Source organism: Artemia sp. Qi Xiang Cuo, chromosome 9 (assembly GCF_049724085.1).
Source record: "Artemia sp. Qi Xiang Cuo chromosome 9, ASM4972408v1, whole genome shotgun sequence".
Lineage (NCBI taxonomy): Eukaryota > Metazoa > Arthropoda > Branchiopoda > Anostraca > Artemiidae > Artemia > Artemia sp. Qi Xiang Cuo.
Genome location: NC_142802.1, coordinates 64,799,978 through 64,815,579, shown reverse-complemented (window position 1 = coordinate 64,815,579; position 15,602 = coordinate 64,799,978). Strand labels below are relative to the sequence as shown.

General features: G+C 36.2%; 1 protein-coding gene across 1 annotated transcript in view; it reads left to right on the top strand.

Moving 5' to 3' along the window:
* The window catches only part of LOC148948936 (FMRFamide receptor-like), a 116,593-nt gene that overhangs the window by 48,432 nt on the left and 52,559 nt on the right, over nucleotides 1-15,602 (top strand). The window contains exon 3 of the mRNA XM_089094142.1: nucleotides 13,497-13,686. Within this exon, the coding sequence (XP_088950268.1) occupies nucleotides 13,497-13,686 (190 nt within the window). The remainder of the gene's footprint in view (nucleotides 1-13,496; nucleotides 13,687-15,602) is intronic.

The following is a 15,602-nucleotide window of genomic DNA, read 5'->3' as shown; positions in this document are numbered from 1 at the left end:
GTGCATACGCAACTCTCGTGAACCACTAATGTTGGTATATCATTTGAATTCACTGTACGTTGATCTTGTTTGGCTGCAAAGTCAGGGTCACATTTTCTATAGTACAATGTAACTTCACTCTTACCATATCTCTTTGTATAGTCAATGATACTATTTGCATTCATATTGTGAAATTCACTTATTTCAATTTGTCTATTTGAAGCAATATCACATACAGTATTTTCAAATGATGAATCACATTCTGTAATAGCCAAATAAAAATCACTAGGTTAATAGTCATAATAGGCAGTGTCGTCACAACGATGACATTGAAACCAAATTGTCTTGTTACCCCAACAGTTGAATTGTAGACCTGATTTTTCCTCCAAAAAAATTTAAAACCACGACAATACCAATGTCGTAGAAATAAAATAAAATCTAGTTTAGGGTTCTTTTCAATCATACCAGGATAAGTATTCTCCCACTGATCACATTTGTCATAGTGACAATTGGAGCATAGTTGCCCTCTAGGGTGAGAGTCACAAATCTCTTCAAGACATGAATTACAGCCTTTAATTTGTACTGCGTATCCTCTATGTAATTTACATGGATTGCATAGTTTACACTTTTCATTATATTCATCAATAATTGTACAATTCTCACATGATGACCAACTACCAAGAGTATACATACGTAGTGGAAATGTATAGAACATTTTTTTTTTGTTTCCAGTGTCAACTCACTCACAGCTAAAATGAAACTGAACTACGTTTGATAAATTCAGAGGGGGAGAGATAGGAGTAACTTTATGACGTTACATAACCTGTTGTGAAGGGAGAGTAATCAAGACAGAATATGTGGCATTGTATTCAAAAGTATATCCACGATATTATTTTGATTTTTTTCGTTTAATATATCAATAAATTGAGTAAAAGCATTTGAGCCATATCGTAAAAGCTGCATACAATAGTCCAACGGTGGAGAATTATTTTCCATTTTATTGTCGAGTTTTCTGTGAGAAAATATTATCCGTTGAAGAGATAACTCGAGAAAATCATAATCTAGAATCAAACGTTTTTCCATATTCACAATATTCGATATAATTCTCTCTTTCTCAAATTCATTCATTTTTCAATCCTAACACTCTCACTGCTGACTCTAGACTAACCTTGATTCGTTCTACTTCAAGAATATTCGCTTACTTACTTTAAAAGAAATTTAACAAAAAGAAAGAGAACATTGTCGATAAAATTGTCAAAACAATTTTATTGTGTGCGTGTGAGCATAATTACAACAATAATATAGTACACATACAGTTACTGATATAACTTATTGTCCTCGATATACTTCACTATTTCATTTAAAGCACTTTGAAGTTTATGTATATGTACTAAAACGACTTTCGCAGCAAAGCATAATTGGTCGTCCAATTTAAATTTACTCAAAGATCCAAAGCGTCTTCTGCCATGGGCGGAATGAACCGTCACCTCGGGCGAAAACCAAACATCAGTCGTACAACGAAGCTGCGAATTTTCAACGCCCTCGTCGGCTCTGTGATGCTCTATGGAGCTGAAACGTGGCAAGCTTCAGCCGCAATCCTCAAGGCAATTGATGTCTTTCAGTCGAAGAGCCTGAGGAGGATCGAAGGTCTACGATGGCTCGACTTCGTCAGCAATGAGAAGCTGCTGCAGCTCACCAAGCAGTCTTAGTTTTCGACCCAAGCAGCCGAGCATACATTACGATGGTTCGGACACCTTCTTCGAATGCCTCCACACATACCCGCGAAAACGATCCATGACTTCGACCCTGTCAAAGCCGGTTGGAAGCGACCTCGCGGCCAACCGAAAAAACGATGGTCTGACAGCCTGTCCGAGTTCCTGACGATGGCAAATATCAGGTTGAGCGATGTGCAAACGCTTGCCATGGACCGAAGTGGATGGAGGAGGCAGATATCACTCTCTACGCCGAGCAGCGCCCGGCAGGAGACATAAGTCAAGTCAAGACACAAACAGCAGGCAAAACTATAAAGTCTTAAAAAAACGTAAAGATCTAAAGTATTACTTTCTATTTCCCTGAAAAGACTATGTCAATATAAAACTAACAGAAATTAATTAAAAAAACTTTTTCCCACAAAACAAGTTTTTCAAAGAAAAGTAAAGATATCCATTAAGACAAAAATGAGCAAAAATAAAATAAAATAATCTACCAAGCGTGAAACTTCCACAAATCAGCATCGATAAATAAATGAAACCAAAAAGAACATACATTACAATAAATAACAGAGTCAAACTCAGAAACGAGCAGAAATTACCATGAGTAAGGCTCAAAACCCCTATACCTTTCCAAGGCCAGAACATAATTTGCACTTTACTGAATGAAATACAAATGAATGTTTATTATCAGTTTAAATACGTATACTTATATTTAGTAATCAAAATATTGATATTATTTGATTTATTGAACTTATTGAACTAAAAAAATTATATTTTTTCAGTAAAGTGCAAATTACTGATGTAAAGATGATGTAATTAAAGATGTAACTGATAACTTGGAAAGTTTTTGAATCTTGCTATTTCATAGGTAAAACTCTACTCTAGCTATGGCCCCTACCCCTTTAACTCATGCACCCTGACATTAAAATGAGTTTTTGAAGAATTTTTTTTTAACCCTTAACATAGCTTTATCGAAAGATTAATGCAAAATTGATATAAAAAACAAACTTATTGAAAGCATAACATAAAAATTCTTATACAACCTAATAATAAAGAAATTTGATGTAAATTGATAACTTTGAGATTTTTTGCTAGTTCATGGAGAATATTGCTAGTTCATAAAAAACCCTATGCACCCTGAGACTAAAATATGGTTTTTGAGAAAAGTGTATTTGTTTAACCCTCAAAAACGCTTTATCGAAAGGTTAAGGTAAAATTGATATAAAAACCAACTTATTACAAGTATAACATAAACATTCTTATAAAACCTAATAATAAAGAAATTTGATGTAAATCAATAGCTTGGAAAGCTTTGAATCTTGTTATTTCATAGGTAGAACCCTATGCACCCTTAGATTTTGCTTTATCGAAAGATTAAGGTAAAATTGATAAAAAAAACTTATTGCAAGCATAACATAAAATTTTTTATTAATTATAAATAAATTTTGTGTAAATTGATAACTTGGAAAGTTTTGAATCGTGCTATTTTATAGGTAAACCCCTAAGACCTACTCTAGCTATATCCCCACCCCTTTAACTCATGGACCCTGAAACTCAAATGTGTTTTTTAAGAAAAATTTATTTATTTTAACCCTTAACATAGCTTTATCGAAAGATTAAGGCAAAATTGATATAAAAAACAAACTTATTGCAAGCATAACGTAAATATTCTTATACAATATAAGGAATTTTATTTTAATTAATAACTTGGAAAGTTTTGAATCTTGCTATTTCATTGAAAAGACCCTAATCTAGGTGTATCTACACCCCCCCCCGTAATCCATACACCCTGAGACTAAAATGTGCTTTTTAAGACAAATGTATGTTCTTAACTCTTAACAAAGATTTATAGAAAGATTAAGGTTAAATTGATATAAAAAACAAACTTATTGCACGCATAACAAAAAATTCACATGCAAAACCCTACTCTAGTTATACCCCACTCCCCTAACTCATGCTTCCTGACACTGAAATGTAGTTGTTGGGGTTCCACCCCTTGTTTCTTTTCTTTTCAGATAAATGACCTATTTTCTTTTCTGAAATCATATTTGCCTACAAGATAATTGTAATCATAAGTTGAACTCTCGTTGCTAAGCTAGGTTCTTTGGCAATAAGTAAGCTTTGAAGTTAAATTCTATTTTGGTCTTCCGGGTCTTTCCCATTGAAAGACAAAAGTACGGAAAAGTAGAAGAGATTTGAATGTTGATTTAGAGGATTGCCAGGGCCAAGCGAAGGTCCACCCCTATGCAAAATTTGTTGCACAGAACCAATGCTTTAATAGTAGTCTAAGTAGTCTAGTAGTCAATATACCCTGGAGTAGGGTATATTGTAAATTGGGTAATAACATACCCTATATTTACAGAATCGCTGTGGTAAGCACAGGCATCCCATTATAATATTTGGCCCCAGAAGGACTTTTCCCTCCAGTAAGTGGTGTAGCACCATTTTTGCACCAACAAGTGATAACACCCGTACCTTACCAGCCCGAATACTGGTAGCAGCAAGAAAGGTGCTATCGGTAAGCTATCTGATAGTAAATGAATTCCGCGTTTTCGAAGAAACAAGTTAATTTAGTCTACATGGTAGACTATTGTTATTGTATCATGAAGAAAGAAAAAAAAATCAAGATTACGAAGATCTTAGTGGGCTCTGCCAAGTTAGACAAAATAATAAAAAAAAAATTATGAATCAATATATCGCGCAACTAATTAGTGTGCAAAAATAACAGGCTAATTGAGACGCAGTGTAGGAGAAAGGGTATAACCCCCTTTCATCACCTCCTTTCATTAAGGTTTGGGCTGAGCCTAAACGGAAATTAGAGAAAATTTAGAAAAAAAATCGAGAAAATTAAAAAAATGACCTTTTTTCGCGGGAACAGTTAGACAATAATAAAAAGAAATAACGTGAAATTAATTGAGTTTAGAGTTTACAGTGGGGGAATCTTCTCCTTATTAGAAAGTATTACAGGGTTTAAGAACGGATAAGAAAAAAGTGACAGTCGGGTTATTATCTGAGTGAATTGGTGGACTTAGATATAATCTTCAGTGACGAAGGTTATAAGAATATTGAAGACAGGAAATTAGGAGAAATTGTCAGTTTTGTGTGCACATTGGATAAGGAAGGGGAGAGGCTTCTGTCCTATTGAGTGATTGGCCTAAGAGGAGATTATATTTGGAGTACGAGTATCCAGGGAGGATTCGTGATTTGTTTTACAGGGTAGTTCTCCTGTTTTAGCTTTAGTCCAGCTAATTCACTAGTTGAATATTCGTGCTGTTTTTTAGTTTATTTTCTTGTCCAACCCCTATTAATTCGTTTTTCGGAGATATATTTCACTCGTGTAAAATTGATTGCTGTGAAAGAAGTCGCTAATCTCTAATGAAGTCTAGATATTCCGGTTATTTGAAAAATTTTTGAATCTTATTACGCGGGGATAATAATTCACAATAGTAGCCTAATTGCGTACCATAATTTTTGCGTGTGGCAGTTTTTTAGCTTACCTTGACTTACTTGACTTAACACTCTTAGTCAGAAGGGTCGCCAGCGTAGAGGGAACTGCTTGGCAGCGCTGTCAGTCTTCTCCAAGCAGCCCTGTCCAGGGCCAAGGATGGTGCCTCATTTGAGTAAATGTTGCGGTTGAAGAGGCGTTGATTTATAACGTCAGCCCATCTGGTGTACTGTCTCCCGCGAGTACGTTTCCAGACAATCGAGGGATTGAATTCCTATATTATCCTCGCAGGAATAGTTGGTGGGAGGTGGAGTAAGCAGCCATACCATCTTCGAGAGCCAGCTTCAATTTGGCTGGAGAGGTTTGCTAACTTGAAAGTCCACAGGATCTCATTATTGCGGATCTTGCCATACCATTTGAAGCCATGAACTCGACGTAGGTGTCAGTTTGGATGGCATCGACCTTTATTAGCTGTGTCTGGGTTATCGCCCATGTCCCAGAAGAGTACAGCATGATGCTTGATACTGTGGCTTTTTAGATACGGCTTTTGAAAAGCGACTAATTTGCGGTTTGTTGAAGACTGCTCTCAGGAGCCGTCCAAATACAAAGTTTGCCGTAGCTGATCAAAGTTTGCCGTAGCTGGCTCAGATCTCGGCTTCAATTTTGTCATTTGATGATATAATTTATCCGAGATAAGTGAACTGCCTTACCAATTCAACAGCTTGGCCATTGATTGCAATAGTTAAGGGTGTTGCCGATGCGATCTTTTCTATGGCATAATCTTCCTTTTCTTCCAGTTGATTTGCAGCCCAACTTCGGAGGCAGTGGAGGAGAGCGTCTCGAGTGCACACTTAAGTTGGTTGAGATTTTTGCTAAGGACGGCTATATTGTCGGCAAAGTCAACATCAGAAAAAGCCCTCCCGGCATAACTTATGCCAAAAGGGTGGGAATGATGTGTCTCGTTCAAAATGTGGTCGATGACGAAGTTAAATAGCTCAGGTGCAGCAGCGCAACCTTGCCGTACACCATTTTTTATCGGGAAGGAAGAAGAAAGCTTCCTGTTAACAAGGACGGCACTTTCTGTGCTGCTGTAGAGTTCTCTAAAGAGGCAGACTATCTTTGTTGATAGGCCCGCAGGTTTCAAGATTAGCCAAAGGGACTGCCTGTCAACAGTGTCAAAGGCAGAACGAAAGTCAATGAAAGCTATGTAAGCTTTTTTGTTGAATTCCATTGTCTTCTCAACGATCTGTCTGACCGTATGAATCTTTTCAGTGGTCGATCTTCATGGCATGAATCCGGCTTGTTGAGGATGGCGCAAAGCATTTAGGATAATTATTGCACGTTTCAACAGGAGCATTGCAAACAGCTTTCCAGGAACAGAGAGTAGGGGGATATCACGGTAATTGCTGCAATCCGTCTTCCTGCCCTTGTGCTTAAACACTGGCACGATCATTCCCTTCTTCCAGTCTGACGGTATAACTTCAGTATGCCAGATTACGCTGAACACCTTCTCCAACCAAAGTATCATTGCAGCGCCACCCGTAGTAAGTAGATCTGGAGCGATGCCACAGTTGCCAGCTGTTTTATTGCTTTTTAGTTTCCTCACATCCGATTTAATCCCCTCAGGAGAAAATTCGGCGTCGTTGTGGGCAAGGGTAGCTTCTGGCAACACGCCCTGGGTCACTGCAGTCGGGTGGATCTGAATTTAGCAGCCTATTAAAGAGTTTTTCCCAGAGACCAACCCATTGATACTGATCGTATATAGTTTCTCCATTCACTTCTTTCAGGCTTGGGACGTCATAGCATGTTGGCCAGTAAACTCGCGCAGGATCTTAAATGTTGCGCCTATGTCTTTCTTTTGGGCTCATTGCTCGAGCTTAGCAGCTTTACCCGCAATGAAGTCTTTCTTTTCCTTATGAAGCAAGGGGTTGCGTTGTTTGTTGAGCTGTCTGTAGAGTGTCATATTTCCTCGTAATCTCGCTCGTCGTCTCTGCTCAATTATTTCAAACGTCTGGTTGTTAATCCACTCTTTCTTCTTTCGGGGCTTCGAGCCCACAACTTCGGTAGCTGCTCTGAGAATATTGTCTTTGAAATTGGTCTATGCTGATTCGCTTTCTGAACACAGCTGGAGTGCCTCGAAGCGGTTAGAGAATTCAACCATATACAACTCGCGAACTGCGGGATCTTGCTTCAGTCGAGAGGTGTCTATCTTCTTGGTGGATGAGGAGTTACTCTTATTGGCCCTCAGCCTGAGTTTTATCCTTGCAGAGAAGAGACGATGGTCGGCATTGCTGAGCTCGGCACCCCTGTATGAGCGGCAGTTCTGGACAGACGAAAGCCAGCGTCGTCGAACAATGATGTAATCAAGCAATTTTATTGTCCTGCCATCATTGTTGTACCATGTGTACTTCGCAATGTCTTTTCTCACAAACCAGGTAATTGTGACTGATAGAGCGTGGGTGATGCAGCAATTAATCAGCCGCTCACCATTATCATTCAGAGCGCAAACTGCCACAGGTCCAACAGCAGCATCGTACAGACCAGAGCTGTTGGCCACACCAGCGCGAAAATCTCCTAGGACTAGGAGGTAGTCGTGTGGAGGTACGGAGAAGATCTCAGAGGTTAGTACCGCATAGAAGTCGTCCTTATCTTCATCTTGGGCCTGGTTTGTCGGTTCATAGCAGATAAGAACAGTTAACTTCCCGTGCTTGCCGTCGATTCTCACTCTCAGTAGACGTAGTGAGATAAGCGTAAATGACAATAGGGCTTTTCGAGCTAAATTGTTGAGAACAAGGCTGACTCCTCCTCTTTTTTGGTTTCCACCAGACCAAAGCAGTGTCCGCCCTTCTCCAATATGTTCTTTTCCACTTTCTGTAAGGTGAGTTTCTTTTATTCCTGTGATTGACACTTCGTATCTTCTTAGTTCATTTGCTAAAAGAAGCCTAGAACCAGGCTGGTTCAGCGTCAGGACATTCCAGGTAGTAAAATTAAAGCCACCTTGGTCAACGATGTTCAAAGCGGTACGTCCTTGGGCAGGCATGGGTCCAATTGGGATAGTGGATGGGGCATCCGAGGCTGTATATTCATTTCCTTTCGTAGCAAGTTATTTCAGGAGGAGGGTTACTAGCCCACAAGTCCAGCTGATCTATGAGGGTTCCTTGGTAGCTAAGGAGATAACGATTAATTAGCAGTAAGCTATGAATGCTAAATGACTGCCTCTGCGCAGAAGGCTGAAGAAAACACGTCCCCCCATAGATTTTACCACGATTGACTAATTAATTAAGAGGTAATTTAATCGAGAAGGAGTATACGCGGTAAAAATGAGATACCGACAAGTACATATCAAGGTGAAACACTCACTGTGCCAGAGAAAAAGGAGACAAAATTTATTGTACGCGCTTTTCCTCGTAAAGTTCGAGAAATTTTAGTACAATATGAAAAACCAAATGTTGGAATTCAGTTCCCATTTAATGACGAAATATTTGTTTCTGCAGTAAAAGTAAAGAAAACTAAAAGAGAGAAAAAGGATGTAAAGTGGAAAGACAATAAAGAAAGGTAGTCAAAGATGATGGACACTAGATTCCAATTAAAATTTCATGACGATTTATTTAATACTACGACAAAAGAAAAGAAAATTAAAAAAGAGAAAAGAAATATTAAAAGGAATTACAATAAAGAAATGCAGTCAAAGATAGTAGACACTAGAGTCCAATTCAGATTTAATGATGATTTATTATTTTGCGCAAATGACAAAATTGAGAAAAGTAGAGATGAAAAGAGAAATCCAGAAAAGAGACAAAATTTGCAGATTCAGCCTGCAGTGGCGAAAAATAAAAAATTAGATGAGCTGTTCCTAGCTAACATAAATAATAGGGGGGACAAAGAGGTCCAAGACCCACCTAGAAAATTACAAAATTACAATAAAACAAAAAAGCTTAGGAGGGAGGAAAAGGCCCATGACAGATTAAGAGAAACTACAGATAATCATGAAATAGAATCGTGTTGTCAACAACGGGTTACGGAAAGGTTGGGAGGTACTGATTTTTGGTTGGATTCAAGAAGTTTGGGAAAAAATTTGAGACTTGTTTTATCAATTCAAAAGAGATTTTGATCCTTTATGAGAGGAAGGAGTCCCTTGAGGAAGATCCCTGCGGGAAGACGTGAAAGATAGCCCTTTCCCTCAATGCACAACTGGCGGACAAGTTGTGATCCCTTTACTGCGGCCTTTAATTTCCAGCCTTCAGTTTCATCTTCGGCCCATATTGACGACCATTTTTCATTCAATTATTTTAGGGGATGGGACCCAGAAAAAAGCGATTCATGGTTCACTCAAAGTTTTACTTCATTTCCCTATACCCCTATCGTTTTCACTGGCCTTTGTATTTTCGGCCTTGGATTACTTCAAATTATGCCAAGGGGCAATTTAAATTTTAATTGAGATGTGAAGAAAGAAGACAATTGGATTTTGTAGAGCTGAAGTTCAGTGTTCTGTTTGTAAGGGTGGACCAGCGTGGCGCATAGCTGGTCATTTATCTTACGGGGAGAGGTGTTGGGGTTCCACCCCTTGTTTCTTTTCTTTTCAGATAAATGACCTATTTTCTTTTCTGAAATCATATTTGCCTACAAGATAATTGTCAGTCATAAGTTGAACTCTCGTTGCTAAGCTAGGTTCTTTGGCAATAGGTAAGCCTTGAAGTTAAATTCTATTTTGGTCTTCTGGGTCTGGGCCATTAAAAGACAAAATTACGCAAAAGTAGAAGGGATTTGAATGTTGATTTAGGGGATTGAACAGGGCCAAGCGAAGGTCCACCCCTATTCAAAGTTTGTTGCACAGAACCAATGTTTTAATAGTAGTCTACATTGAGACCCCATATGGGGAGTCTGTTTTTTTTTACATTTTATATTTTTTGTGAACTTCTTTTGGACGATTACAAGTAATCTATTTTCGACAGCTGTGTAGACTATTTTTCCAGGAACCCAGACAGGGTAGGAAAAGAGTTGCGAGAAATACCGTCATTATCATATCGACAGGGAGGGTTCTTTTACCTTCCAAGGAATAAGCTAAAGAATTTAGTGGTGATCCGGGTTGGGTGCACCCTTGGCCTTAGAGTTTGGCCATTTGACTGTTCGATCACGTTACCATACCCTGGGGCAGGGTATATTGTAAATTGGGTATTAACATACCCTATATTTTCTGAACCATGGGAGTAAGCGCGGGGATCCCATTATAATATTTGGCGCCAGAGAGGTTGCCCCTCCAGTAAGTGGTGTAACATCATTTCTGTACAAATAAAGGGTGACACCCGTACCTTACTACCCGAACAGTAGTTTTTAAGAAATATATATTTTTTAAACCTAATATACCTCTATCGAAAGATTAAGGCAAAATTGATATAAAAATTCATGTTATGCAAGTTATGTTATGCATGAATCATGATATGTTATGCAAGCATAACATAAAAATTCTCATATAAATTAAGAAATTTCGTATAAACTGATAACTTGGAAAGTTTTGATTCTTGCTATTTCATCGCTAAAACCCTACTCTAGCTATATACCCACTCCCCTTAACTCGTTCACAGTTTTACTAAAATGTGGTTTTTAAGAAATATGTATTTTTTTCAATTCCTTAACATAGCTTTATCGAAAGATTAGACAAAATTGACATGAAAAACAAACTTATTGCAAGCATAACATAAAAATTCTTATACAATCTAACAATATATAAATTTGGTGTAAATTGATAACTTGGAAAGTTTTGAATCTAGCTTTTTTATAGGCAAAACCCTACTCTAGCTATATTCCCATCCCCTTAATTGATGCAACCTGACACTAGAATGTGGTTTTTAGAAAATAAATATTTTTTTTCCCTATGAAATAAAGGAATGGGTGGCTACTTGAAAACACCATCCTGGCCTCTAGTTTAGACTGTATATCCATTCTTGATCATACCGGTTTTTAGAAAATAAATATTTTTTTTCCCTATGAAATAAAGGAATGGGTGGCTACTTGAAAACACCATCCTGGCCTCTAGTTTAGACTGTATATCCATTCTTGATCATACCTTATTCGTCTAGCATAGTAGATTTTAAATTTAGCGAAATAATTTTAAAATCTATGACCATCTTTAACCGACTGCAAAAAAAGTATGCAAAAAAGAATGCAAAAAAAAAGAATGCAAAAATGCTCTTTTATCTTTGTTTGTGTGATAACGTATTGTGAAGTTGGCATTTTTCTTATTATTACTATTGTAAGTAATGAGGCTTCTGCTGCATAAAGCGTAATACTTAGGCTCATTCAAAATGTGATTTTAGTAATACTAAGATTTAAATTAATACAATCTAGTATGCAGGTGCGTCTAATAGAGCAATAGAAACGAGGAATTTTCATTAAAACCTCTCAGAAATATTTCTTAATATGGCTTAAATTTACCTGCTAGAATTCCCGCATGTCTTTAATTCGTGCTTCTGTTTGCTTATATTTTATAATTTATAAGCTTTTCACGTTTGGTTTTCCGTTTGTTGACTTTTAATTGCTTTTTTTTTATTTTATTATTTGTAATGTTTTTAATTAACCAAATGTTTATATACAATAAAAATCTGTGTATTTCAGATTTAGTGTCCTAGGATAAATCTTTAATGCGTAAATATTTAAGCAATGAAACATCTAAGGTCAATGCTATGTAACAGCAAACTGATTCAATACCTATCTTAACCTGTCTAGATCATTTTAGAAAATTAATAGAGTGTATCAAGCAGGTGCATCTAATAGAGCCAAATCATTAGCATTGGGATGCTTGGGCGCTCAGATGTGGAACGGGTTGGAAACATGAAATCTGTTCAATCGTTCTAGAAAGCGGGCAGGGAGTTCTCTGTGCGTGGAATAGCAATTGCTAAGCCTATTAATCTATCCTGATTCATTGTTGATCTTAGATTTAGATATTCAGATTTGTATTGGTTTTAGCTTAAAAAATGGTCTCTCTCCAAAAGTAAGGCTTACTGGATTTGTAAAGAATAGGCTAAATCGAAGGGTCGAAAAAAATTGTTCATTTTTATGCCAGCGTGGGGTCCTTTTAAACGCGGGACCTGATTGAGCCCAATCATTCCAATCAATCGCTCTTTGTCCGACCCTGTATTCCGTATATAAAGAGGTTGTCCCCCTCCTCAATACCTCACTCTTTACGCTAAAGTTGGACGCTTTGTCCCAATTTTTCTAAGACCGGCTCCTGAAACACAAGGGCCGTTTAATTAGAATAGGAAGGTTGTTGAAAAGGGCTAAAAGCTTTAGAGTGAAAAGCAAGGTATTGAGGAGGGGTTGGAAACTTTTGTATACGGAATAATTTCTGCTCGTTTTTAGTTCTAATGCTGCTCCTTACTTTCAGTTAATTTTGTTTTTATTTAATTTACTCTACGAGGCCAGCTAATCTTTATTGGCATGCGTATATCTGTCTAGCAGCCTGTGGGTATATCGGTGGGTATATGCGTATATCTGTCTAGTATGGGGAAAATGAATGGAAATTGAAGACACTTTGCTTGTTAGATCGTGAAAGGGTGGACCCTTTCCACCCTTTATATATAATTACTTATGTATTATATATAATTAATTTTAGAAAATGTTAAGAAAGTCTTCTAAGAAAAGTAAAGACACACATTAAAACTAGAACGAGTAAGATAGAGTAAAATAATAATTCAAATTTCAAACAGACAGCTAAAACGATCAGGAATTAAATGAAATTCATGTCAGATATCGGATATAACTATGGAGAATACAGACACCAAAAATCGACATAAATTAAATGAGTAATCAACTCAAACTTTAAACTAACAGGACAAACTACCACAAATAAGATGAGGGTACCGCCCCCTTAAAGGTTCTAAGGAACAGAACGGCATTCGTGCTTTAAGAAAATGATTTCTATTGGTATGTCCTTTATTTGTCAAAAGATCAACAGCGACACCAAAACAAAATAAAATGACGTTACGAATTAGGGTCTAAAAATAAAGGCTAAGCTAAATAAGAGTCTGGCCACACTCTACTACCGCCTTTGTCTCTCAAAACCCCTAAAAGCGTTGAGTATCATTTGCGATTAACTGAGCACGATGTGTATTTTAGACAATGTGGCTTTTAAGATTCAAAGCATCAGCAATAACAAAAGAAGAAAATTACAATAGTTATCGAACGGTTAAAAGAACGAAAAAACTTTTAGAATTTACTGATTTTTGGATCAGTAGTTCTTAAAATGTTCAAGAACCATTTTGGTTGAGATCTGATTGCATAGACTGTAGAAACCACTATTTTGGAAAAAAAATGGATTCTGAGTAGTATAGCAATTACAAAACTAAATAGGATATTATCTATAGGTCTAGCTGTAGCTGACACGATCGTTCTTCTAGCAGCGCTGTTTATAATCTTTCTTCCGACACTGTGCGCATTTGGCGTGATAAGGATACCCTGCCCTTTAATATATTACATGATGCCATGGAGTTACTTCATAGGACTTACTGCTCAAACCTGTTCAACATATTTAACAGTAGCTGTGACACTGGAAAGGTAATAACAGCTATTCGAACCATTTTTTGGTAAAAAAGTATGGTTAAAAATAGAAAAAGAAAAACCACTTTCCCATACTTCTCCGTTGAAAGTGTGTTTTAATTCCACTGGCTTATTTTGTGACACATTTATTACCATGATATTTCTTAACGTCAAAAAGAAAATTCTAACAGCCCAATCCTTATCTGTTGTTGTATTTGACTGTTTTCCTTTGTTAGATCCTGAGTCGGTAAAAGGAACGCAAACAGCTGATTGGTTCTTTTGTATGAAATATTAAGCCAGTTGGAAGAATGAAGTTTTTTAGCCAAAAGTGTTTTTTTAAATTAAACTCCTCGATTTTTTTTTTTAGGCATGATTATAACCATACATTTTTTTTAAACTGCCTCAAAGCCAGTCAAAATGGTCATGGAAGGATGGTGTAGTATATGCATTATTATTTTTTTTTTCATTTACCACATTCACCATCTTTCTTTCACTACTATTTTCTTTACTTATCACATAAATCTCTTTTAAACCCCACTCCTCTTTCCTTTAATATATTATGTTCTTCAGTATAGTATATGTTGTAATTATGCTTACTCCATAGTATCAAACTGTTCAACATATTTAAAGGTAGCTTCGACTCTAGTAGTAAGTCGTATAAAGGTTTGAACCCTACGCCTAAGGCATAGATATGTATGTAGGTTTTCAACGAATTGGGGTTACCAGGGTCATTTGCAAAGAGGTAGCATTTCTATAGTAATTTGAAAAATCATATGGAATTTGCTTGATGGTATATACTTTGCGTACGCGCCCGTACAAACAGTTTTTTTTTCTGTTAATTTTACTTCTACTGGTCATTACACTCTTTGCCAGGTAATGACGCAATTTAAAAATTTCAGTCTACTGGTAAATACAACTTTGCCAATAGTATTTACGCAATTTAAAATTTAAATTTCTTTTTTTTTTTTTTTTTTTTGTGATAAAGAAAAAACGGTGTATCTTTTTTATTTGCCAATTATTTTTTTTATATATTAAGGTTTAATATTATATTCTAAAACATTTTTTAATATTTTATATTTGAGATAACGCTACAAGCATTTTTTGTAAAAAACATTTACATACAAAAATTGATAATTCTAAGCAATTTCTGGTGAGTAAAAAAAATAATCTCATTATTGTATTAAAAGGAAATTGTCTTGTCATTAAGTTAAGCGTATTAATTGTTACAAAAGCTTCCCTTTTTGAGTTTCGGTTGTTTCCTTACTTATAGCTCGTTATAATGTACTGCTGGAAAATGTATTTCAGTGATATTTTAGATCTTAGTAGGCCAATGATGCTTTTAGTCTTTAGAAGAAGAAGAATCAAAACAATTTATAATCTATGCTGCTTACGGGGATTGACCGAGTCATGTTAATTAACTTTTCCACTTCTTAAATTTCTATTTATACATTTGATTGAAATCTGATAGTTTAAAGAGGAAAAATGCTGTTATACCAAAGAGTTTAATAATTTCTGACTAAATTGACTTTGAGTTTCACAAAATATTCATAACCGCATGATTAGTAACAATTTTACGCTTGAGTATGCAAATAGGAGGCTCGCTGAAGGAAGTGTCAGTGACCGTATAATCATTAATAAGAAAAAACAAATCTGTTATTATTCTAAAAAAAAAAAAATCTAAATTTATAACAATTAGTATTTTATCTTTATAATAAAGTAAAATACAAATATTTATTTAATTGAAAAAAAAAAAATGTTTTACACTACTTTAGATGCCTAACATAAACTAAATTATTTTACAAACTCAAAATGCATTTTTGCTACATGCTAAATTTTTGTCTTTTTTTTTTTAAAGGAAGAAGATACGTGCAATAAACCCCTTCTGAAAAGAAAGCAAGATTGAGCGAAGGTATATTAATGCAAGCTGCAAGAGC